General features: G+C 38.0%; 3 protein-coding genes across 6 annotated transcripts in view; 1 reads left to right on the forward strand and 2 right to left on the reverse strand.

Moving 5' to 3' along the window:
• The window catches only part of LOC125240852 (protein nervous wreck), a 116,293-nt gene that overhangs the window by 54,962 nt on the left and 36,394 nt on the right, over positions 1–24,937 (forward strand). Inside the window, exons 5-9 of the mRNA XM_048148994.1 lie at positions 18,791–18,927; positions 20,112–20,265; positions 20,705–20,770; positions 21,661–21,822; positions 23,526–23,711. Of these exons, the coding sequence (XP_048004951.1) occupies positions 18,791–18,927; positions 20,112–20,265; positions 20,705–20,770; positions 21,661–21,822; positions 23,526–23,711 (705 nt within the window). The remainder of the gene's footprint in view (positions 1–18,790; positions 18,928–20,111; positions 20,266–20,704; positions 20,771–21,660; positions 21,823–23,525; positions 23,712–24,937) is intronic.
• LOC125240854 lies at positions 4–17,219 on the reverse strand. 4 transcript variants are annotated; one of them, XR_007178678.1, is made up of 6 exons: positions 16,753–17,219; positions 15,548–15,771; positions 14,775–14,867; positions 9,154–9,234; positions 4,668–4,787; positions 4–41 (listed from the first exon to the last, which is right to left on the reverse strand). XR_007178678.1 is itself a non-coding variant. In XM_048148996.1 (5 exons), the coding sequence occupies exons 1-5, from the start codon at positions 16,842–16,844 to the stop codon at positions 4,729–4,731; spliced, it is 549 nt and encodes a 182-aa protein (XP_048004953.1). In that variant the 5' UTR covers positions 16,845–17,219; the 3' UTR covers positions 4,513–4,728. The 4 variants fall into 4 exon arrangements, 1 of the variants encoding a protein (XP_048004953.1); XR_007178679.1 differs by lacking the exon at positions 4–41 and adding an exon at positions 716–868; XR_007178680.1 differs by lacking the exon at positions 4–41 and adding an exon at positions 1,731–1,925.
• On the reverse strand, positions 10,262–13,409 carry LOC125240853. Its single transcript, XM_048148995.1, has 3 exons — positions 13,072–13,409; positions 11,863–12,817; positions 10,262–11,009 (listed from the first exon to the last, which is right to left on the reverse strand). The coding sequence occupies exons 1-2, from the start codon at positions 13,166–13,168 to the stop codon at positions 11,868–11,870; spliced, it is 1,047 nt and encodes a 348-aa protein (XP_048004952.1). The 5' UTR covers positions 13,169–13,409; the 3' UTR covers positions 10,262–11,009; positions 11,863–11,867.

Consider the following 24,937-nt stretch of genomic DNA (forward strand, 5'->3'; position numbering starts at 1 on the left):
TGATACTAGTGCCACATCCTCTTCATGGTTTGGCGCTGAAGCTGAAATATGTTGTGCAGAGAATCAGAGATCCGGTCAGGTACAGTCAACCAATTGGAACCTAGGCCAATCTACAACCATGTCAAAATGACAAGCAGTAAGAGTGTTCTTACAATTTGATTTATAACGTCACTATGACATAGTTCTAGAGTGGCCGAGGGTTCCAATTGGTTGATATTGAACAGAAAAACCACGCAGTCCTTTATCAGTCGTGTATTACTACAATCCAGACATGTAAAGGTTGTCACAAAAATCAGAAACTTAGTATATAGCTTAAAATATATGAGATTGAACATACGAAAGCTGTTACCTAAGCGGTCTGTAAAGAGGATGTTACCGAATGACAGTTGAGTGACAAGCGACAGGTTGCCAGAGTCAAAACTAGTAATTGGCTACGTGCACGACAATTACGCTCACTACCATGTGAACTTGAAGTGGAAAATGTCAAAAAATTACATGTAAACAAACATTATATTTTAACGATTTTTCGTTAATTTTAAATAAATCGAATAACAAGAGCTACTATTTCAAGTGTAATTTAGGTAGATAGATTATAAAGACATGGATATAATACCAAAAATCAGTTTCCAAAGCATTACTCACGGTATAAACTTCCAAGTCTTCCAACCCCAGACTACAGAAAGAGTCAATTTAAATTGGCAGGGCATATAAGGAATCTTGAAGAACATAGGAGTAATGGTACAAGTTCTTCGAACTCATCATCAGGCCTTGTACATCTTTACAGATGATTTAAGCAGCGTCTCAGATCTAGGGACAGCGGCGCTTGTGGCTATATAACCCGATTCGTGATCGGCATAACCTACCACATCTGTCACAAATAAAACTAGAATTAGTCTCTATCTCTACACGAGCGCGATCCTCGTTATGCCTTATTGCCCGTTTTCGGGCTAAGTTTTGAAACCAGGACCTGTCATGGGTTTCACGACCTCTTAAAAGGCTGGCCCTCCACTCGACGCGGTTCTTCGAACTAGTGACATGGTATTCGCTAAACCTCCGTCCCGTTAATGCCATATAAAACAAATCTAAACGTAAGTACCTAGTCATATCCGCGGCCGCAGAAATATCCGACACGGGCCCATTCCCAGGCTAGGCCTGAATCTTTAAGCATAATCTTTTACGGTAGGAAAAATACTAACAGTGTATTGAACAATATTAGGTAAACAAAGCTTAAATATAATTTATTATAATGTTTTGTTTTGACATGTCATTTACGTTTTCTTTTCACCGTAATAGCTATCCATTTAGTTCTTTGATCCAATTTCCAGTGTGCTCTAAGAAACGCATAGAACGTGCAACGACTATTTACGCCATTATTTTTACAATTAACAACGAAACAACATTGATGCTCCATATCAAACATTACACATTGTATTATATTTTATGAGTTTTGATAGATGACAACCACACTCAGTGTCGATTTTGACCACCGCAAGCACTGGTGATCGCTTTGCTTACCCCCTCCATGCACTTCGCACGAAGCCAATAAACACTCCCATGTATGGGATGTCATGATATAAGTGTGCCATTGACTATCCAACATACACCATAACAAACGTTCTATACATATGGTTTCGTCTTTTCAGATCATATTTATCATATAAGTATACGGTAGGTACCTTGCTTAAGAATCATACATAGAAATGTATATCCCATCAAAAACAAAACTTGTAAAAAAACCTTTGTAATCAATATATAGGATTACTAAGTTATATTTGCAGTGAATAAATCAGTGTAGGTATCTGTCTATGTAATAATATTATGTACCTAAGATGCCTCGTGTGGTGACGGGTTAAGAATCTGACCACCCACTTTCCTCCCATGGGTATCGTAGAAGTCGACTATGGGATATGGGTTCCATTTGTTTTCTACAAAAAAAATGAGATCCCATCAAAAACAAAACTTGTAAAAAAAAGCAAGTCTCGCCATTAATTTCTTCTGGCGTAAAAATTTGTGAGATCCCTGTAATTCCAAGTCAGTTATGTTTATGTTATTCAGTCCCTACTTAAAGGACCTCTGCCATAAGTTATTAATGTTATTATGTAGGTTATAGCTAACCTAACAAAATGTTATAGTGACCATATCAATTTAAAAATATTTAATGTTTTAAAGAAAATGGACGGACTTGGCCATCGCATGAGAAAATACAATGTCTCACAAGTTATATTTATGTTACTTATACCAGTTATACCTATTAATATGAGATTGTTTCATGCGATTGCCAAGTCAGTCCATTTTCTTTAAAATATTAAATATTTTTAATATTGATATAGTCAGTGCTACAAGATTTTGTTAGGTTAGCTATTGGCTTCGTGCGAAGTGCATGGAGGGGGTAAGCAAAGCGATCGCAGTGCTTGCGGTGGTCAAAATCGACACTGATTGTGGTTTGTCATCTATCAAAACTCATAAAATATAGTACAATGTGCAATGTTTGAAATGGGTCACCAATGTTGTTTTGTTGTTAATTGTAAAAATAATGGGATAAATAGTCGTTGCACGTTCTATGCGTTTCTTAGAGCACACTGGAAATTGGATCAAAGAACTAAGATAGCTACCGTGAAAAGAAAACGTAAGTTATATGTCAAAACAAAACATTATAATAAATTATATTTAAGCTTTGTTTACTAATATTGATCAATGCGTATTTATACGCTTTAACTTATAACTTTCAGTTTTGAGAAATGGGCCCTTGGAAAGAGATTACTAATATTAAAACTAGATATATCAATTTATCCAGGTTTGAATCATCAAATATGAGATTAGATTAAACAAACATCTTGGAGAAACTTTGCTTTTTGACATTCTGAATTTGGTTAAGCCGAGTCAAGAAAAGCTTGATTTGAAATCCGTCGGTAATTTACCGTACTCAAATAATTAATTAAAATACGGTTGTACTCACGTTATTATATCGCTATTGCTGCGACATGTTTCGGGCCAATTCGGAGGCCCCTCTTCAGGCATATAGAATATAATTACCACTATAATATATATATAGAATATAATTACTTATTATATAATTATTTGAATATGTGTCACGAAAGTTTAACGTGTATAATTTACCGTACTCTTTGAAGACTCCAAGATATGGTAGTGGGGCATCGTATTATTATTTATTATTTATTTATTGGAAAACCAACAGCACATGAAACATGTTAACAGAAACAGACAGATAGAAATCTTATAGAAATTAACTTCACTAGGTATTAGGTATTACAAGTACAGTACCGGTCAAAAATTTAAGTTCACTCCTTGTTTTCAGTACAATTGACTGCTTTAGAGAGATAGTTTTTTGTAGTTCAGACGTCAACATTTGTTTCGTAAACAATTTATATTTTTTTAACATCTGTTTCCCTCAAATCTTATAGGCTAAATAATTATTTGGCCTATATTATCTGGCTAAAACTGTGTTTCGTGTAAAGATGTGTCTCAATTAGTGGCAAAGGCAAGGCCATAAATATAACTAGCATTTTGCCGTCATGTTTATTAGATTTTAGTGAAAGAAAGGTACGTGAATTGTGTCTAACTAGTAAAACAAATCTCCACAAAACAATAAATATAAGTTGAAAACATAATTCGACTACCAAACCGAAGATAATTATCGTACAAAAGTACTCATTTGTACCGAAATCAAAGGGTGAACTCAAACTTTTGACCGGTACTGTAGGTATACAAATATGCTTACTGCTGATTTATTTGACAGACTACTTTGCTGATCTATTTGACAGAACTGACAGAGAGTCGCTTATGGTGATGATGAAGAGGATTATATCTTTACCGTTCCAGTACTATCACTGCTTTCTAAAGCTACTGCAAGGAGCACTGTCTTTGCCAGTCTAAACTGAGAATTGACATGTCTACTACTACTTTTGATAATGATGATGATGGCACCATCTCTGGTCGTCTATTTGACTAAACAGTAAAATTTTGGGGCTACTAGTTTTGATGAAGGCGATGATATTTGAGGAGTGTCTTTTCAAAAGGGCTTATTTCCATTTTTCTTTTTTTTTAAACTATGAATGCAGTTTTTTTAGTATAGAAAATTACGTGTTGTTTTGAGATTAAAGCTCGAAAAGTCTCGCCCTGATCTTTAAAAAAAAGAGTAACATCAAAGTTTAGAACACATTTTGAAAAATGTAATGATTATTTATGTGGATAATGTGGATAAACCAATGTATGTAGTACAACAACATTGATATCAACTAACTTAATACAAAATCCAAAAATTAAATAAAACTATTTTAAAATAATAACGTTTACGCTACGAGGCCACAACAAAAGGGCTTAATTCCCAAAAGTTCGCATCAAAAGTGCTTAATTCTCAAAAACATATGATAATTAAATATTTATTTAGGTACACATGTTACGTTTGATGTAATCATAGCATTAACGTCAACTTACAATATTACAATTTTGCAAATTAAATATTAATTTCAAAATCAATTCCGTGGAATTATGTTTTTCTCGATTTCCCAAAAAAAGTTCAAAGTGGAAATAAGCCCTTTTGAAAAGACACTCCTCATTTATAACGTTCTACTGTCTGATGACTTGACTTATTTGAATATACTATGGGCAGACAAGGATTATGCTACTGATGATGATGATATTCTTACCGTTCCTGTACTATAACTGCTTTCCGAAGACTCGAAGCTGCTGCAGGGAGCACTGTCTTTGCTAGCCTGCTTGACGGAACTCCGAGGCGATAGGGGGTTGAGGCCACGAAACTTTATAGCCTGCAAACAAAACAATACAATATTGTCTTTTGTTACCGCGATAGTTACTCATGAAGTAACATAATGGTCATGGTTCATTAATTAACCACCGACGCAAAAACGACGGGGTGTTATAAGTTTGACGTGTCTGTCTGTCTTTTTGTCTGTCTGTGAATGTCTGTGTGTATGTCTGTCTGTGGCATCGTAACTCCCGAACGGATGAACCGATTTAGATTTTTTTTTGTCTGAAAGCTGAGTTAGTCGGGAATGTTCTTATCCATGTTTCATGAAAATCGGTCTACTATGTGGCGGTAGGGGTTTTTTTCAAAATTGTAATTTTGTGGTTAGGTTATACCTATTTCTTGTATGTGGGTAGCTTTTGCACATTGTAATTTTTTCCTCAGTCACCCGTTGACCACGAATGCTGTAAATTCATTATACGCGAAATATACATATAATTATAATTGTTGTTTTTTTTTCTTTTTTTTTGCTTTTTCTGCGTTGACGAAAATAGAAAAGACAAATCCCAATAAAGATTTTTTATCTGTGTGGAAATTTCTGATGGCGATTTTGAAGAGTTCAGTAAAGTTGTTGGAACTTGAGTTGAAAATTTTACTTTTATAAGAAGAACTTTCCTTCATCTATTCTTTTTATACTTTTGACAACCATTCTGTCCTAGTCGGTAGTGACCCTGCCTGCTACGCCGTGGTTCCGGGTTCGAATTCCGGTAACGGCATTTATTTGTGTGATGAGCACAGATATATTAGGTAATTGTATTTTCCCTACCGTAAAAGATTATGCTTAAAGGTTCAGGCCTGGCCTGGGAATAGGCCCGTGTGTGTGTATTACTTAACACAGCAAAAGGGAAATTCTTTTTGTAAAAAACCGCCTTCAAAAATAAGCGCGTTACAAAACACGGAGAAACTAAAAAGCCAAAAATAATAAACCTTTCAATTCAGATTTCTTATCGTATTGCAATAAGCTAAACATCCAAATTATAAACAAATCAATTATTTTTGTAGTCGGTACCAGACCTGTTCGTCGCCTTGCTATTGCCTGTTTGCCCCACCCAACCATACACAGGCTGGTACCGACTCCAAAAATAATTGATTTGTTTATAATTTGGATGTTTAGCTTATTGCAATACGATAAGAAATCTGAATTGAAAGGTTTATTATTTTTGGCTTTTTAGTTTCTCCGTGTTTTGTAACGCGCTTATTTTTGAAGGCGGTTTTATTTTTTGTTATAAAGTTTATTTATTTGTTGATTTTTAGTGGTTCCTAGTGATATTATATGTATCAGTCCGAATACATGTACAGTAGTGAAAGAATTATCCTTTAACTCCTAACCATTGAGGAGTTGACCTTCCATCATCAGCTCAGTTGATTTTTAGTGGTTCCTAGTGATATTATATGTATCAGTTCGAATACATGTACAGTAGTGAAAGAATTATCCTTAAACTCCTAACCATTGAGGAGTTGACCTTCCATCATCAGCTCAGCCACATAAAATTATTACCATCAGACGTAAATACTGGTGTACCTTTGAAAAATAGACTAAAAACATTACATAAGCCTATAACATTTGAAGAGTTCCCTCGATTTCTCCAGGATCCCATCATCAGACCCTGACTTGGTGCCAATGGGACCATCTCGGGGTTATACCGGTTCGATAAAAAAAAAAAAAATTTGAAAATCGGTCCACGATTCTCGGAGATATCGAGTAACATACATACAAAAAAAAAATAAAAAAAAAACATTCAGTCGAATTGAGAACCTCCTCCTTTTTTGAAGTCGGTTAAAAAGACTAGAACCGTGTAAACCTTTATTTATTAAGCATAAACTACTATCCCTCCCCTGCCTCTATATTTACGAGATATGTCTCTTTGTGAAACTTAACTTTGAACTATTTACGTTTATAGCAGACAAAGAAACAACACGGTCCCATAGGCGCCATAGGTTAGCACTGCCAACTACCAGTAAGTTAGCAATTAGGAACAAAAGCGCGTATTGCATGTGCATTAATATATTTAATAAAATACCAGCTGAAATAAAAACATTGCCTATTAACAAGTACAAAAAGACATTGTATCAAATATTAATTGATAACTGCTTCTACAGTATAAATGACTATTTGTTGCATAATTTTTAAATGTTAACTGATATCAGAAGATCTTATCTATATAACTTAGTATATTCTTAATTAGCTCTTGTTGCCTGTATTCTTTCTTCATTCAATACCTAATGTTAATTTCAATTATACTAGTGACATTTCATTAAATCTTTACACCTATTCGTTGCCAAATATACATTTTGTAAATCTAATTAGACGTAATAAAATAGTTGCAATTAATTTTAAATGACTGAGTGATCATAATATCACTGACATCCTGTTTTCACACGTCTACCTAGACTGAATATATTAAGGGACACATTATTGTAATCCAAGATCTTTTGTAACCATATGTTCATTGTGAATAAACGATTTCATTCATTCAAAACAAATGGAACCCATATCCCACAGTCGACTTCTATGATACCCATGGGAGGAAAGTCAAATTTCTTCCAGGTTATAAGTACTATTTAGTTAACCAAAATGAAAAAAAGATTGTATGATAGAGTTAAATACTTTTAGAGGAAAATCATATTTCATGAATTTGGTTTTTTTTTCTGCCAGCTGAACCACTGGGAATTTTTCAACAAAACTTTGCACAATCATACTACTAAGTGTAAGTAACTATAGAAAAAAAAACAGCTTCTAAACATCAAAGGGCATTTTTTCTTCTCTTATCCTGCTACGTCCTTTGAAGCATCCAAGTGTACTAGATTTTGTACAGACGACTACAAAGTGATATATCCACTTTTTCACCTTATTGCATTGTAATAAGGTGAAAAACCGGCCAAGAGCGTGTCGGGCCACGCTCAGTGTAGGGTTCCGTAGTTTTTCGTATTTTTCTCAAAAACTACTAAACCCATCAAGTTCAAAACAATTTTCCTAGAAAGTCTTTATAAAGTTCTACTTTTGTGATTTTTTTCATATTTTTTAAACATATGGTTCAAAAGTTAGAGGGGGGGACGCATTTTTTTTTCCTTTAGGAGCGATTATTTCCGAAAATATTAATATCATCAAAAAACGATCTTAGTAAACCCTTATTCATTTTTCAATACCTATCCAACAATATATCACACGTTGGGGTTGGAATTTAAAAAAATATCAGCCCCCACTTTACATGTAGGGGGGGTACCCTAATAAAACATTTTTTTCCATTTTTTATTTTTGCACTTTGTTGGCGTGATTGATGTACATATTGGTACCAAATTTCAGCTTTCTAGTGCTAACGGTTACTGAGATTATCCGCGGACGGACGGACGGACGGACGGACGGACAGACAGACATGGCGAAACTATAAGGGTTCCTAGTTGACTACGGAACCCTAAAAATGGATACATCTCTTTGTAGTCGACTATACAAGTGGATTTAAATGTTTTTGCGTAACTATTGTCCCGAATTCGTAAGTTCACATTTTTGACACATTTGTTTTGAAGTATGTTGCGATGTGGCTAAGACGTATCGTTTGCCAAATCTAACGATTAATTTCGAATTGGTGAATCTATTAGGCCCTATGTACAAGGAGGCGCTTAAACAAATATACGATTTCTGTCAACTTACTGAAATGTCATTTGAATCGAAATGACAGACTCTGCCACAGCACTAGTTTAAAAATAGAAATGAATGATAAATGACATAATAAGTAAATCCTGCATGATAAACTAATATCGTAAAATACTCACTCACCGCAAAAATGATTAGATAGATTGAGTTAGATTATGTTTAAAGTAAGCGAAATATTGTTTTTAAGTACTTGATTTTTTTAAATATTATTACAGGATTTTATTTAAAAATTCATTAGGTTGCGCGAGTTTACGTATTGTGGACGCTGTCATGTGTCAAAAAGAGGTTCTTACAGCTCTGGGACAATAAGTCCAATCCAAGTGTCTTATAATCATTGATGATCGTATGTCAGTCAGCCAGTGAGGGACAAAATTAAGAACCTTTGGCTAGCTATTATTCCTAAACTACTGGCTCAAATTAGATGAAATTTGGAATATACCGTGTTTTTCAATGACTGCTTGGGTGCTGAAAATTCAGGCTTCTAGTTTTATCCATCACGGAATAACAAGGGGTTGAAAATGGTCTGAATTGCTTCCAGAAGAGGCCGTGCCTCTTTTTGCTCGACTTGGCGGGGGCACTGCCGTGCCCCCAGATAGTTTAACATTTCGTCATCAATATCATGATCAGTAGTTCCACTTCATCAAATGTCATCTATTTTAATGTACTTACATATACATCCTACATTTTGTGATGCATGATCAAGTATTAATATTACCTTTGACGAGTGCCGGCGTTGTGCTACATGCAGCTAGCACGGGTGCAGCAGGGACCGCTTCCATGGGAATTGGTGATGAAGCTGAAAAACATGAAATCCAATACTGTACATTTGAAATAACAAAAAACCTTTCAGATTTTAATTTTCAATTTAACCACCCTTGCCAATGTTTATAATACTTCAAATAGATTTTACGTTCACTTTTTTTTTAAATAAAATAAAAACTGTTGAATTCGGTTGACATTATAAAAAAATTATCCCTGAATAATAGATGATCAAACGAACTTCTCAAGCGAAGTTCGATCACTATTATATGAGTCGTTTCATTCGAAGATATAACATTTACCAGGTAGTCCTTTAAACCTACAGGCGACTTTTGCACAATATTTAAAGACAATCAATTGACTATTGAACTGATTTTTAGTTCATTCATTCATTCCCTTACCCTTTCCAGTCGTTCCACCGCCATAGTTGCTCATTATCTTTAGAGAAAACGCAAAACTTTTAAATGTGGGTTGCATAATAAGGGTGGGAGGGTTATTATATCTTCGAATGAAACGACTCATATAATAGTGATCGAACTTCGCTTGAGAAGTTCGTTTGATCATCTATTATATTTCGTTCGTTTCATTCTTCAGATATAACATTTACCAGGTAGATGTTTAGAGACTTTTAAGTTTTGCTTTAGGTGGAATGAAATAAGGTAGGTATAATATGAAATCATTTATTTATTATTCCACTTTGATGTGACCTTATTGGACCATCATCACTAATGAACTTATTTGTATTAACAGATTAACAAATTATCTAAATATAATCAATGATTTAATTATCTATTCATTATTGCTTGCATTAGGCATGCAAACAGATCTCGCAAAGAGCCCGTCGTCCGATAGTGGTCTATTATAGAACCGCGCGAAGGACGTAGAAGCCGCGGTCCAGCCCGCGGTGCGGCGGATGGTGTCCAGGCTGACGCCGGCGCGGCGCGCGGCCGACGTGGCGGCGTGGCGCGCGCTGTGCGCGCTGAACACTCTGATGTCGATACCACTTTCCGACAAAACATTTTTAATCCATCTGCTGATGGTTTGAGAAGTTACAGGTCTATGTGGGAGTTTGTATGTCAATAGCAAATGTCCCATACTATCAACTCTCATATTTTTCGTTACAAAAATATAATCTCTGAGAGTTGTAGCAGGGCATATAGAAACGTTATCTTTAAAATATGGAAGGAAGAGAACAGGTTGTTCTCGTCCTGCGGCTGATGTTTTAATTATATCAGTGATACCAATTTTGACGCCATTTGTGGATACAATAACATTTTCGATTTTTATAAGTGAGAATGTTTGAACCCTATGCGCTGTGCATATGGCCAGTAATGTTACTAATTTTTTCGACAAATATTCCAGGCTTATACTTTTATTGGGATACCAGTGAGAGATATGGTTTAAAACAACGTGAGGGTCCCATGTATGGTTATACTTGGGACCGTTCGGTCTTAGTTTGTACGCGCCTTTAAGAAGGCGTTTCACGCAATTGTCCGAACCGACATTGTCTCCCAATAACAAGGATAAGGCTGAACGGTGACTATTCAGTGTGCCGTATGCGCATTTTTTGTTAAATTGTTCTGTTAGAAAAGACAGTAATGGCGATTTCTGTGGATTTAAAACATCGATAGAATTAATAGCGCAAAATTGCCACCAGAGCTTATAGGTAACTTCGTATTGCTGTATTGTTTTATCGGAAAGTGATGCCAACATCAGTGTTATAGCCTCTGGCGGGGTGCCTCTTCGACTGAAGGACTGTCGAAGTGCTTCTCGACCGCCAGGGTAAACCCATTGTGTAGGGGATGGCAGTCCCTGTAATGGGAAAAAAAAGGGGTTAAAAGTGTTTTAAACTTGAATAAGTGTAAATGCGTCGACCGCTATCGCGTTGACACGAGAAGCAAATAATATAATTGGTGGTTTACCAAACAGGTGAACCTGCTATCTAAAAGTTAAAATACTCCGTTCGAAGCATCTCTTTCGGTAGCTGGAGAGAGTCTGGATTAGCAATCCTTCATGTATTTTGTTAGGTATACATGATGCAAAAATAGAATTTGCTTCTCGTATCATTACCAATTATTTTATGTATGCGCGTATAATACATTTAGTTAAGGAAACTGAATGTTGCCTATACGATGTTATTCGTACTAGCTTAATTGCGGTCGTATTAAAACCCGCAACAAAATTGCATAATTAGTTGTGTTTCAGCTTTCAAAGCCTTGCTCCAAGGACTAAAATCAAACAACCTCCAGACGGACTGGTACTCAAATGAGTGTGAGGACTGGTCTCAAATGATACATTAACGAAATAATTGTGCAATTTTGTTTCGTCATTTTTATTTTTTGTGAAGCTATTGTTATAAGTATTAAATACTTGTATGCTTTTCTCCGTTATCTCGGGACAAGAAGAAACCCGATAAATATCTATATATATCGAATTTTTAATCTGGGGCACGGATATGGCTCCTAAATCTAGCAGCTATTGAATAGCTAACTTTACATAAAGTATACTGTGGGTATTTGACGTAAAGAGTGTTTACTTCCCGTCTGAGTTAAATGCCCTTAAATGTAGGTAACCATATCTGACCCAAATGAAAACGGTATATGTAGCCGTATTTAATTATGTTTAATATAGGAGTTATAAAACGGACTTATTTGGATGAGATTACCTGTGTTACGGTGTCTGGGCGCTCGTCTTGGTCGCAGGGGCCGCCTTGGCCGGCTGTGCGTCCGGAAGCGCCCGACGGCTGTAGCTCGCCTGCCTGCGAGCACCTCTCCGCCCCCCCCTGTTCGACGCGTAACGAGGGGGCGCTGTCCAGTTTCCCGAGTACGACGCTCGGTTTGTCGACGGTTGTGCCGTCGCGGGTTTCTTTGGAGACGTTTTCTTAATTTGAAGACCTTGTTTTTCAATGGTCTTCGCCGCCTTGATTTTTTCAGCCAATTTATTGCCGAACAGCGTTTCATCACGTTCTGTATCTTGAATAACTTGCAAGAACGACTTATCGAGACTAGGGGTGATGAGTTTTATTCGATTCTGAGTAAGTGACGCATGGATGTCACACAGAATGCGGCAACCGTTGCTGAGGTGTTTCATAGCTCTGATTCCGTTGGGATCGGCGCATTTGATTAGAATATCCATGGCCCTGTTAATAGCAGCGATTCCGTTGCCGAGTTGCTGCTGCGTCGCGGCCAGATTTTTGTCTCGGTTACGAACCATATCGGGTACGGCTGCTGAAATCTCCACGTTTAATTTTGGTGCTTGTAACAACCGGCAGTTGTCGGGAACCAAATAGTCTTTTAAGATTTTATCTCTAGCTTCGGTCGTCATGCCTTTTTTAAGTAACGGTGACCAAAGTTTCGTTAGATTGTCGTGGATGTTTTCGCCGTATTCCGGGGTGTCCTCTGTGGACTCTCCGAGTGCGAGCAGCATGTCTGGAGCGAGCTCGGGTTGAGCTGACGACATCGGTAAATCTGCCTGATTTTCAGGTACAATAATCCCGTTATTATGGTCCGACATCGGTACACTACTATTATGTTCCGGTTCGGGATTTTCGATGTTTCTTTGTGGTTCCTGTATAATAGGATCATGAGCCAGTATGGGACCGTCAGGGTCCATTACAACATCTAAAACAAGAAAGAAGTGATAAATTATTTTTTATGAAAAATATTTTCTCTTGGGGGTAGGTTGAGAAAATATTTATGTCGCAGAGTAACGTGCATCTACTGAAGATTGCGCGCATTGTTCTGCTTTTTAACATCGTTGGAGACTCGCAGTCAACCCCGATGGTTATTTGATCATAGTTAGAGACTCGCAGTCAATCCCTATGTCGGCTCATTATAATCACTTCTTAGAATTAAGGAATAAATAAACAACTTACCTTCATCTTCCGATGAAGACGAATCATAAATTTGTTCAAGTCTCTTGATTTTTTCACGATAGTGAATTAATTTTTCTTTAGCTGTGCGCTTAGACATTTTTGAGCACGATATGTTCGTAGCTGCGGAGCTAAAGGAGCGCGTGCGTTCGTCGCCGTGCACGAAAAAAGAATGAGCAACTATGGCGGTGGAACGACTGGAAAGGGTAAGGGAATGAATGAATGAACTAAAAATCAGTTCAATAGTCAATTGATTGTCTTTAAATATTGTGCAAAAGTCGCCTGTAGGTTTAAAGGACTACCTGGTAAATGTTATATCTGAAGAATGAAACGAACGAAATATAATGTACAGATGTAGTTCAAAAAGCATTTCCTTTCTTTTTTTACGGAAACGTTCGTATTGGTCATGGTAGTTCAGACAATGTCAGTACATGTTGTACTGAGATTGGCTGAAATAGCATAAAGGTGTTTACCCATTACACCGTATCTTACCATGACCGGACTGTGAACGTGTCAGGCACGGAATGTAACCCGACACGGTCTGCCATGCCCACTACAACGTGTCCACATCGTTTCTTATCGGTGCATAGCGGGTTTAGTGACCGTAGCGTCCGCGTATCATCCCCGTAGCAATAACCTGCGACGTCAAGAGCAAGACTTCTTCTGCTTTTAATGTACGAAATCCATTCGCAGATTACTTTCAAACGTCATACGGCCAATATAAAAATTTTCGACCGAGGTTTATCTTACCTCAATGTTTATATTACCTTGACTGCCTTATGATTATCTTGACTGCGTAGATATATTTGAAAATTTGTTAGTCAGTCTCAATCAATCTTTTATCATCCATTATAATAAATTATGACCAGAGGTCGGCGGGGGTGAGCTTTTTTCCTACTAACGCAACGTGTTTATGACGGGCTTAGGACGGTCATCATACGCGGTTACAACCCGTTTCGCCGCCTGCACACATCGTTCCAGCACCGTTGCGTGCGATGCACGGAGCGTTTCGACACCGGTAAAATATCCTCGCCGACAATTTTTGACGGTCCGTGCATGCTACGAGTATGGTCGGTGACGGAACGGGCTAGTGGGTATTGTCTCATACTGTTGAATACATAGAATATTTTTTTGCCTGACACGCTTCTACTACGGTCATGGTATGATACGATGTAGTGGGTAAACACCTTAACACGTTCGTACGTTTCCGTAAGAATACGAAGGAAATTCTTTTCGCGTCACATCTGTACTACACAGGTTGCGCAATTTTTTTAAGCGTAAAGAGATGTCGCTAAACAGACAGACAGTGCTCCCACGCGGAACACTTTTTTAACCGCCTTCCAAATTTCAAGGGAAGGGGTTCTCAATTCGTCTGTATGTTTTTTTAAACGTAAAAGTCAAACTTAATGTCCACTATTACCACTAAGGGAACTACTACTGCATGAGGCAAACTACTCAGACCAAAAGTCACTACCCCAAAGCCAAAAATCCTTCACTTGTGGCAAAACGACAAGGCAAGCACCAAAACAGAAACACAAAAGAAACAGACAAAAAAGAAAAAACCGCGGCCCCGCGCACCACCAAAAAACTAATGTATGACATGTACTATTTTAGTAGTAACATGAGACTATTTAAAATTTGTACCCTCGGTGTGCGAGTCCGACTCGCACTTTGCCGGTTTTTTTTTTATAATTAACTCAACTTACTCATTGTAATTTGGGTTGTTGCCTCTGGGTTCTGCAGTTTGGATGATGAGGCAATTGCAGGAGTTTTAGTACTGTCATCCATGGTTGTGGGAGCTGAAACAGAAATATAACAAATTAAAGCAAATGTCAAAGGAATCTACATTATTGGTCAATATTACCTATTAAATTTCACACCATGTATAATATACAAATACTTATATACATAGAAAACATCCATTACTCAAGAACAAATATCTGTGCTCATCACAAAAATAAATGCTTTTACCGGGATTCAAACCCGAGACCGCGGCTTAGCAGGCAGGATCACTATGCGCTAGGCCAAACCGATCGTCAAAGGATCTTGACAGACAAGCTTTTGGCCTTCAATCTTTTTAAGGTTTTTCTTGCGATACCCTTTTCAGGGTCCATATACAGGGTGCCCGGTAATGAATGGACAACCTTTTAACCACCAAGAGGGCACCTTATACTGGTACAGAAAATCGACTTTAAGGTTTAGTAAAAGTCGCCTGGTTTTCGAGATTTTCACACTTATTTAAATTTTAGGTATTAAAATTGTAACGTTAATATCGATTTTCTGGACCAGTATAAGGTGCCCTCTTGGTGGTTAGAAGGTTGTCCATTAATTACCAGGCACCCAGTATGTATTGTAAAATTTATATGGTATGCAAATAAAGAACTATTGAACTATTAAGATTTTATTTAAATAAATCAGCCTTGAATAATCCAATATAAAAAGAGTTTTTAAAGATATTTATTTTAATTATTTTACATACCTTTGCTTGCGACATGTTGAGGGAAGTCTTTTAATTGATGCTCAGTCAATGGTTGTGCAGAAAGCTCCAGCTTAGGGTAGGCCCTTTTCTTCAAGCGATTGCCTTTTTTGTTGAAATCTTTTGCTTTGAAGTGATCACCACACACAAAACGTACTTGGCGAAGTTTTTCTATTGGTATGTGCAGTAGGTCTTCTTTACCAACAATTTTAACCCAGGTTCTACATCTGCAAACAGTCAAATCCAAATTAGTATACCTAGTCAAGCCATAAGTTTATAATGAAATTAATGAAACTGAGCTGGTGCTTTGGTTTGCTATTTTTCATGTGGATATACAAAATAAAATAAACTTAATCTTTTGAGACCCATATGTGTAACACTCAATTTTTTTTTATACTACGTCGGTGGCAAACAAGTATACGGTCCACCTGATGTAAAGCGGTCACAGTAACCTATGGACGCCTGTAACTAAAAACAGTGTCACATGCGCGTTGCCACCCCATTAGAAACTTGTACACTCCCTTTTGCTGTGTTAAGTACATAGCAAAAAGGAGTGTACAAGTTCCAAGGAGGGTTCGGGTTGCCAACAACTCAAAGTACAATAGACAGAACAAGTTAGTTTCGTAAGTCCTCCCGTCATCAGCACACCGCACCCTCGTTGAGCTCTGGCAGCCTTACTCACCGGCAGGAACACAACACTATGAGTAGGGTTTAGTGCTATTTGGCTGCGGTCTTCTGTAAGGCGGAGGTACTACCCCAGTTGGGCTCTGCTCTAGATTCGAGCGAGACGATGTCCGCTGTGCTGTGCCCTACCACACAAAGCGGAATATCAATTCAATTCAATTTTGAATTATGCCAAAATTAATTATGGAGCAAGCCCCACCATCTCCCCGGGAAGGTTAATCTATAACCTACTATATCACTTCTTTTTTTTAATATTATTACTCCGCTCATATTCATGTCTGCTCTCTTCATGCTTCAATATTAGTGTGGTCATTATTGTAAGTTTCAGAACCAGAGAAGTTCTTATTAAATATATTTTTTTCATTAAGGTATTTAAAAATTATGCCATCATAAAATTGACTTACACAGAAAATGAACATTTGTGTTACTTTTCTATAATAGGTAAGCAGAATAGAAAACGAAAAACTATTTTACTTATGAATACGCTGTTTAGACTAATTGAAAACCACTACTAAATTACATACCTTTGTTCATCAATTGGGAAATTGCCAAAAAATCCAGGCCTATGTCGTTCTCTGACCCCACAAATTTCACAGACTCTGCTTTTTCCATCCATAATGAGTCTCTATCTCAATAATATTGCTCAAAGACACAGCAGACGGAGGAGCACGCTGCTTCAACTCGACGTCTTTTATTAATGAGAATACGTAAAGATAACAATATCACACAAATGAAACACTACGGAGGAACTTAATTGCTCAACTCGACGCACTGCTCAGATGAAGAACACCGAATAAAACGAAACATGGAAAACAAAAACACCACGGTCCACGGAATTACATTTTCGTTTCACGGTTAGTTTTGACTTTTGAAAATACAGAAAATTGACACAATTGACAATCCCGCCTTTGTGTTGCCATTGCATTATTTATTTTGTTATTAGGTTGGCTATGCTGGGAATCTTTTGCCATACATTATTTTTTTATATAGGAGTTTCCTAAGACTGGTGAACAATATACTTCCGAAGAAATCAAGGCTATGGCGCTCAAAGAGACTGACAATTTGTTACCTGAAAAGTCGATAAAGCGTACCAAAAATGTTATGAATTATTATTGTTTTGCAATGGAAATTGCAAAAATATGTTTCAACTTTCTCTGTTGTTGGCATATTTTGAATAATTGTGCAACAAGTTCTCGCCATCAACATTGTGGACAGAATATAATAGTTAAGATCCACACAAATATTCCCATTCATTATATGAAGTAGGTAAGCAACCCATTTTATTATTCTCGAATAGGTATGTATTTGGCTGTCGTAGAAAAAGTATAGTATACAATCGTAACATTATGAAGGCTATAAAAGTCTCGTACCTTACTTAGGCCACTCGGCAAGCCTCGTGACCGAACCGCGGTACTCAACTTTTATAGCCTTCATAACGTTACCGTTATATAATATACTATTATGACTTGTTTATGTATTTGAGACTTGTGTCTAAAAGAAAAAAAAACAGTGCGTGGAGTCCCTCGAAGAAGTGAAACTTCCTAACATAACCTCAAAAACATTTAGTCAAGTGACCATCACGTTTTTGCGTTCAGTTACTTTCATATTATTTTCTGTTTTAAATATTTTACATTGGTCTTTGCTCAAATTATTGATATAACAAACATGAACTCATTTTGCACTCGATCTAAATATAAAACACACACATTCCAACCAACCATTCCACCATTCAAAACCATTCTGGGCATTCTGTTCCGTCACTGACTGAGTGAATAAGTGAATGAATGGAATGAGTGAGTTGCGTTGAGACAGAATGTTACGCGCTGAGTGAGCGGCATTTCACGCAAAGTAACAATGACTGAGTGTTACGCACTGTCAGTTGGAAGCCGCATTAGAACTGTCACTTCAATAATGTAAATTTCAGGTCCAAGTGTGATACAAAATGCATTTTCACTAGGTATGCCAGGTTGGCCTCGTCTTCTTCTTGATGTCTGTCATTTAGGCCTGGCTACAGGGAACGCGATCTCGCATTCGAGTTTTATTACAATGCATTATGTGCCCGGCTGTCAATGGTCCACAATGTATCTAAAATCGCATGCGAGTGGGCGAGTCTCTAGAATAGTACTTGCCAACATATACGAGTAGTATGTATCTTTAATGTAAGGTCAGGACAAATACGAACGTTTCTAGAAAAATACGAAGGAAACCCTTTTCGCACTACATCTGTTTTTGGTCGGTTAACCGAAAAATGATATATGTAACTACCCGAAAATGTACAAATTATTTGTTTACATTCTTTTAAATGCCTAAAAGTACAAAGGAGTCAATCCGCGGCAAGAGTAACGTGAGTCACGATTTTATGGTATGTTCTATTTAGTCACGATGCAAGTTTAAGTAATAATCTGTCTCCAAATACATAAGTGTTACTTTCCCGGTATATGCATAGATCCTTTATAGTTCAAATAAACACTCGATGAAGTCGTGACTCACGTTACTTTTATGTGGAGTCACCCAAAGTATAAATAGGTACTATAAGTACTAACAGTGGTAATTTGCCCCCAGTGCACAGACTCGCTGGCGCAAGCGCACAAGGAGCTGCAGCTCACGGTGATCGACGTGGACAAGACCAAGAAGCTGTACTTCGACGAGGAACACACGGCGCACGACGTCAGGGACAAGGCTAAGGATATTGAGGAGAAGTGAGAAGTTCTTATTATTCTCTTTATTTATGCTCGTTCCCCAGGTTAGGACTAGGGTTGTAAATAGAAAAAAAACCAAATGTTTTTTTTCAGAATTATGAAAAAAAACATGAAAAAAAACCGAGCACCTTGGTTTTTTTTCTAAATATGGTTTTTTTTCAGATGAACAAATAATACGACAATAACGGTTTTTCGTGAGTTGTAACGTGTTTCAATAACAATAACGTACATTTTAATTCAGTATACAAACGTTTATTGGGGAATCCCCGATGCGGCGGGCAGCGTGGAGAGGCGGTGGTATTGCCAACAGTAAATAGTGATAACTACAAACTACAGATTTCGTAAATGTTACTTTTATAAGACCAGAAATTAAAGTTATTTGATTAAATTCGTTTAATAGTTAACATTAAGTCTAAAAAACCGTATAAAAGTATTAACTACTTTGCAAATTTTGAGATTTCGTACTTTAGAAAAAAAACATACTCCAGAAAAAAAACTGTTTTTTTTCACGGTTTTTTTTCATGTTTTTTTTTCAAGCCAGAAAAAAAACCGTTTTTTTACAACCCTAGTTAGGACGGAGGAAGAGGAAAATGAAATATAAAAACACTTACAAAACTATATAAACATATTATAAAAAACCTAACCTAAGAAGACTACCGCCTGCATCTAATCTAACCCTTAATCTAAGGCTGATTTTTATATATGTGATAGAAGACACTGTAAGGATTTGATAATCATCATTTCCTGATAACTTTTACCAGACGCTTAAAAGGCTCTCTAACTTACCCTTATTTCTCAAGCTACGGCCACAGAGTAAATGAATAGGAAATGATGATTATCAAATCCTTACAGTATTCTATCACATATAGAGCCTTGAGAATTTAAGGAAAGTAAGTGTTTAAAAAGAAAACCTTGTAGCAAAAAAATGGCCGAACTAGGTAATATGCAGACACTAAACGTCGGTATGAACTCTACCTTGTCCCAAAGTTTCATCTTTGAGAAAATGAGGAAGGTCTGGCGTATCTGGGCTCTTAGTTCATTAACCTATTCAGCCTTTTCGAGGCTAAGATCCGTCTCCCTTTTCCGTTGTATTTTTATTAATTATTAGTCAGTCTTATTAGCACACTTAAAAAGCTACCACGGTTAAAAAGCTACCAGTTTCTCACACAACTTTTTTCCAATAGATTAAAGAAGAAGAAAGGCTCCTTCTTCCAGTCAATAACATCGCTCCAGAAGAATAGCGCCAAGGTGTCCTCGCGTCGCGATCAGCTCGAGGAGAAGTCCACGGGCGCTAGGAACGACTACCTGCTCAGCATCGCCGCTGCTAATGCCCACCAGGTACACATGAGCTTTATGAAACGGAGTCTATCTGTGATCAGTTATGGCGGTTATAAGCAGGCGCGGATTTAGTGGGAGCGAGCAGGAGTCCATGCCACGGGCGTCAAGTCCAGGAGGGGCACCAAATTCGGGCGCTTTAGAAAAAAGTCTAGATCCGGTGCTGGATAGGTTTTAGCGACATAGAACACTCCGTCGTTGTGCTAACTTGCTAAGTCACAGCTCCGGATTCAACGCGGCAAACTCGCATTGTGCTCGCATCTATTTCAACTCGTTAACAACTCACGTCTCTTTGTTAGTAGAACATAAGATGCTTTAGTTCACCACGTGTTGATTGGCAGTCATGCATAGTAATACTCATTTAAATAATTAAGAGATGATATTATAGGCCTTTGGTATTTTTTTTAATTCAGAAAGTCTACATTATAATGTTTGTCCTCAGAATCGCTATTTTCTCGTAGAACTGCAGACCTGCATGCAAAACATGGAGTCAGCCGTATATGAAAAGGTGGGAAATTATTTATTGTTGTCTTCATCTTTCTATTTACTCGTAGGTATATTTATGTAGTTAAAAACCTTGTAACGTGTCCTTCAATTTTCTTTCATTTAGTTCTACAAATCCAGCATAATTATTATGTTGTTAAAAACTTCAAATATGCCATTGGGTCAATTGGGTGAGTGTTTATTTGAACTACTGATTGTGCCCACGGAAAGTTTCCAAAATTCAGAAATTTTCACATAGGAAAACTTCAGAAACTTTCCATACTTTGTATGGAAAATTGTATGGATGGAAACTTTCCATTTCATGAATTTAAATTCCCTTTATTTTTCCTGAAAGTTAAGTGAAATTTTCAAGAAATTTAAGATTTTTTTGGAAAGTTTCTGCAACTTGCACATCATTAATTTGCACTACAGCAGCAAATTAAAAGATCTATCTATGCATAAATCGGGAAAGTAACACTTATTTAGAGATACATTATCACTTGAACTTACGTAGTGAATAAATTAAACATGTGCCATAAAATCGTGACTCACGTTACTCTTGCCACGGATGGACCCAATTTCCGTTGCGTCTCTCATAAGGATAAGCGTTTATTGTCCTTTGAGTCGTCGGCAACCCGAACCCTCCTTGGAACTTGTACACTCCTTTTTGCTGTGTACTTAACGCAGCAAAAGGGAATGTACAAGTTTCTAATGGGGTGGCAACGCGCATGTGACACTGTTTGAGTTGCTGGCGTCCATAGGTTACGGTGACCGCTTTACATCAGGCGGGCCGTATACTTGTTTGCCACCGACGTAGTATTAAAAAAAAAAGGATACTATAACGCCAAAACGCATTTTCGCGTCTACGTCCATGCACCCAGTGTGCACAAACCTTGAAGCTAGTTTATTGTCCAGGTGTCAGAGTTCCTGACCCTCATGGGCCGCACAGAGCTGCTGACGTGCTCGGCTACCCAGCATTCTTTCGGCAAGATCCGCGACCAGGCGCAACAGCTCACCAGGGACTACAACCTGCAGTGCGTGTATCTCTACTACCCGGTGCTGAAGCAACACATCCAGGTACACATAAACTGACCCCAGGAGGGACCCCAGCAGGGAGGATACAGACGTGCTCCGCCATTCTGAGATGTCTGATCAGGCACAACAGCTGACTCGAGACTATAATCTGCTGTGCTTGTATCTCTATTACGAGGCGCGTTCCTAGCACACAGTCTAAGCTCGTGTAGGTGAACGCGTACTATGCTTGTATGAGTGAGATATGACAGGTCGACTCTTCGCGTTTTTGACCGGCGGTAAATGTGAGGTAACAGAGAGGAGGTGGGCGGCACTTTCAGCTGGGAGTGGGAGTGACCATACTGTACGATAGTACTCTTTATTATACTGTGCCGGCGGTACTGAAGCAACATCCGGGTATACATACATAAACTTACCCCGTGAGTAGGAACTGCCCACGATTCAGTAGCTGAGTATAGACGAGCCGTGCTCCGCCACCCTGCGATCCCTGATCAGGCACATTGATTGAAACCAATGGATAAATATTTTAGCATACTGTTATTTTTTCCCCATAAAATATGTACCTAAATCACGTGACAATGCAATATTATGGTATCATGGAGCAGGGGGCCGATTTTTGAATGTCGACTATTCGATTTCGTGAATTTCGTTCAATAATATCTCCATTATTAGCGATTTAAATTCCACTAATTAATAACATCAAAAACGTGTGGTCATTACCACTAGTTTCAACATTACTAGCCGTCCTTTTTCAAAAAGAGCATTACGTCGTTTTCCACAGACTTTCGAACATATCATGCGTTCTAGATTCAAAAATCTGCTGATGGAGCAGAAAGGTGCTCATAGGAACTCTGTTATGACACGTCGTATCCCCATCGAGTAAGGGGTTTTAGAAACGTCTCGGAGTGCAGCAGATGACTGTTGAAAGAAAGGTACAGTCGGTGATAAAATCTTGTGCCAAAAATGAAATTTATACAAAAAAACTTAGGTTCGCTATTCTTATACAAACGACCGATTGTCACTGTACTAACTACATAATTGCATATTGACCGCATACTCTAGACTCGTTGGAACGCAAAACGAGAATCAACTGTTGCACTTGATACGTTCCCAACCAATCTAAACAATTCTAAACTTAAATGTAACTTTATCACTACATAGTATAAAACAAAGTCGCTTTCTCTGTCCCTATGTCCCTATGTATGCTTAAATCTTTAAAACTACGCAACGGATTTTGATGCGGTTTTTTTTAATAGATAGAGTGATTGTAGAGGAAGGTTTACATGTAGGTATAGTACCCATGCGAAGCCGGGGCGGGTCGCTAGTAGGAGTAGAAAATACAAAAAGCCACTAATTCGAAGGTAGTATTAGTACCCGTTACTTAAGCTGTCAGAGCCTTTTAAAATAGTGGAACAGTTTAACAATGCTTTATGACGTCGTGGCAGGCTGGCAGCCCGTTGTTATGAGTTTAACTGTTCTGATATATTTGTGATTTAAAATGACAAGTAACTGATAACAACTGGTTACGTCTAATGGCATTGCAACAGCACAACAAAATTTGTACATTTATTCCTGCTGCGATATTAGTCACTATCCTTGAACTATCCCGTAAAAACGCTTGACCTCGTTTTGTTGAAAAAAAGTTGACGATGAATGATGATATTGATGATGATGATAGACTTTGGGTTAAGTACTGGCTTACTTAGTATGAATGGATCACCAGTAATAATTTAAATTTTGTCGAACAGTACGACTACGAGCCATGCGACAACGACCCGGTCGACATCGTGACCATGGAACATGAGTCAGTGGCACAGACCCTGGCGCAGGAGGCGCGGCGTTGGGCCACGCGCGTGGTCCGCGAGACCGCGCTGGTGCGGGACGCCACCCGCAAGCTGCACCTGTACCAGGCCATGCGCGAGGCGGGGCAGAAGGTGAGTGTCTCACAGGTGACCCTGGCGCAGGAGGTGCTGCTGTGCCGTAGCCGAATGGCATTTCTCCGACGCCAAACGAAAGCGATACGCCGCTGGCTCTGTCGCGCCAATACGCAAGCGCGATAGAGATAGATATCTACTAGCGCTTCGTTTCGTGAGCGTTTCGTGAGCGATTGTGCCATTCGGCTAGCCACCCTGGGAATTTTTTTTCAAAGTTGTCCACCCCACTTTTTTTGTAACATGTAACATGGGTATTTTTACGCGATTCATACTCAGATTTGCGAGGTCTTTCGATCCTGATAGAAAAAAAATGTCCCATGATTTCCATACATTTTTCAAACCTTCCATTCCGTTACTGCCATACAAAATGTATGAAAAAATAGTAACGGAATGGGAAAAAACCTTGGGATACTTTTTTTCTCCTGTTAGGATTGAAAGAGCTCGCGATTTTGAGTGGAAACCATATAAAAAATTTCCAAATCCAAAAATACGTGGGGTGAACGACTTTGAATAAATGACCCACCTACATCCAAGTTGGTGCAGTAGCTGTACGGTGAAAGAATGTTTATTGTAGGTACCAAGTAAATACCTATACAGTTTTAAGAGGTGGGAAAATATTTTAAGGCTCCCTTTTTTATCGCGTAAAAACGACATATGACGAAAAATCTTACCTTTGCATAATTATGATCAGAATATTACACAAGGAATCTGTAAAAAATTGTCTAATCAACTAAATCTGCCTTGCGAAATTAGCCAGGCTCCCGCGGGACGCCTGTGAATGACAACATGCATGCAATCAAACTTCTACGAGTGAGAATGCATGGCAATCAACGAATCTATGAATACAGTAGTGGTCGGAGAAGGCCGCCGGCTTGTTAGATTACGATAACCCATGGCCTTCACAGAGGGCCTACCGCGAAAATTGAGGTTCACAAATGTAAAGCATATTTTTCCTTATTCCAAGGCGTAATTGTAGACAGTGAAAATATACCAAGATCACCATCGGGGGCAAAAATTATGAATTACTTATGCTGCTCGAAAATATTCCGCAAAAATTAAATTCTGAGAAAAAGTTACATTATCCAACGCTTGTTCAATTTTGCTTTGTGTTGCATTCGCTGTGTAATGAATTTTACCACTGGCAGTACATATTGAAATTGGTTAGTGAGAAAGGTCAAACATACCGGGTTTCTGAGTATCAGAAACGGGAATAAAAGCGCCGATAG

The sequence above is a fragment of the Leguminivora glycinivorella genome, chromosome Z, assembly GCF_023078275.1.
Source record: "Leguminivora glycinivorella isolate SPB_JAAS2020 chromosome Z, LegGlyc_1.1, whole genome shotgun sequence".
NCBI classification, from domain to species: domain Eukaryota; kingdom Metazoa; phylum Arthropoda; class Insecta; order Lepidoptera; family Tortricidae; genus Leguminivora; species Leguminivora glycinivorella.

Coding starts and splice junctions, on each gene's coding strand:
- LOC125240854 (XM_048148996.1), bottom strand. CDS start 16,844: ATGGATGGAAAAAGCAGAGTCTGTGAAATTTGTGGGGTCAGAGAACGA. Junction 14,868..15,547: donor TCAACATGTCGCAAGCAAAG/GTATGTAAAATA, acceptor TTTCTGTTTCAG/CTCCCACAACCATGGATGAC. Junction 4,788..9,153: donor AACGCCGGCACTCGTCAAAG/GTAATATTAATA, acceptor TTTTGTTTGCAG/GCTATAAAGTTTCGTGGCCT.
- LOC125240853 (XM_048148995.1), bottom strand. CDS start 13,168: ATGTCTAAGCGCACAGCTAAAGAAAAATTAATTCACTATCGTGAAAAA. Junction 12,818..13,071: donor GTCTTCATCGGAAGATGAAG/GTAAGTTGTTTA, acceptor TTCTTGTTTTAG/ATGTTGTAATGGACCCTGAC.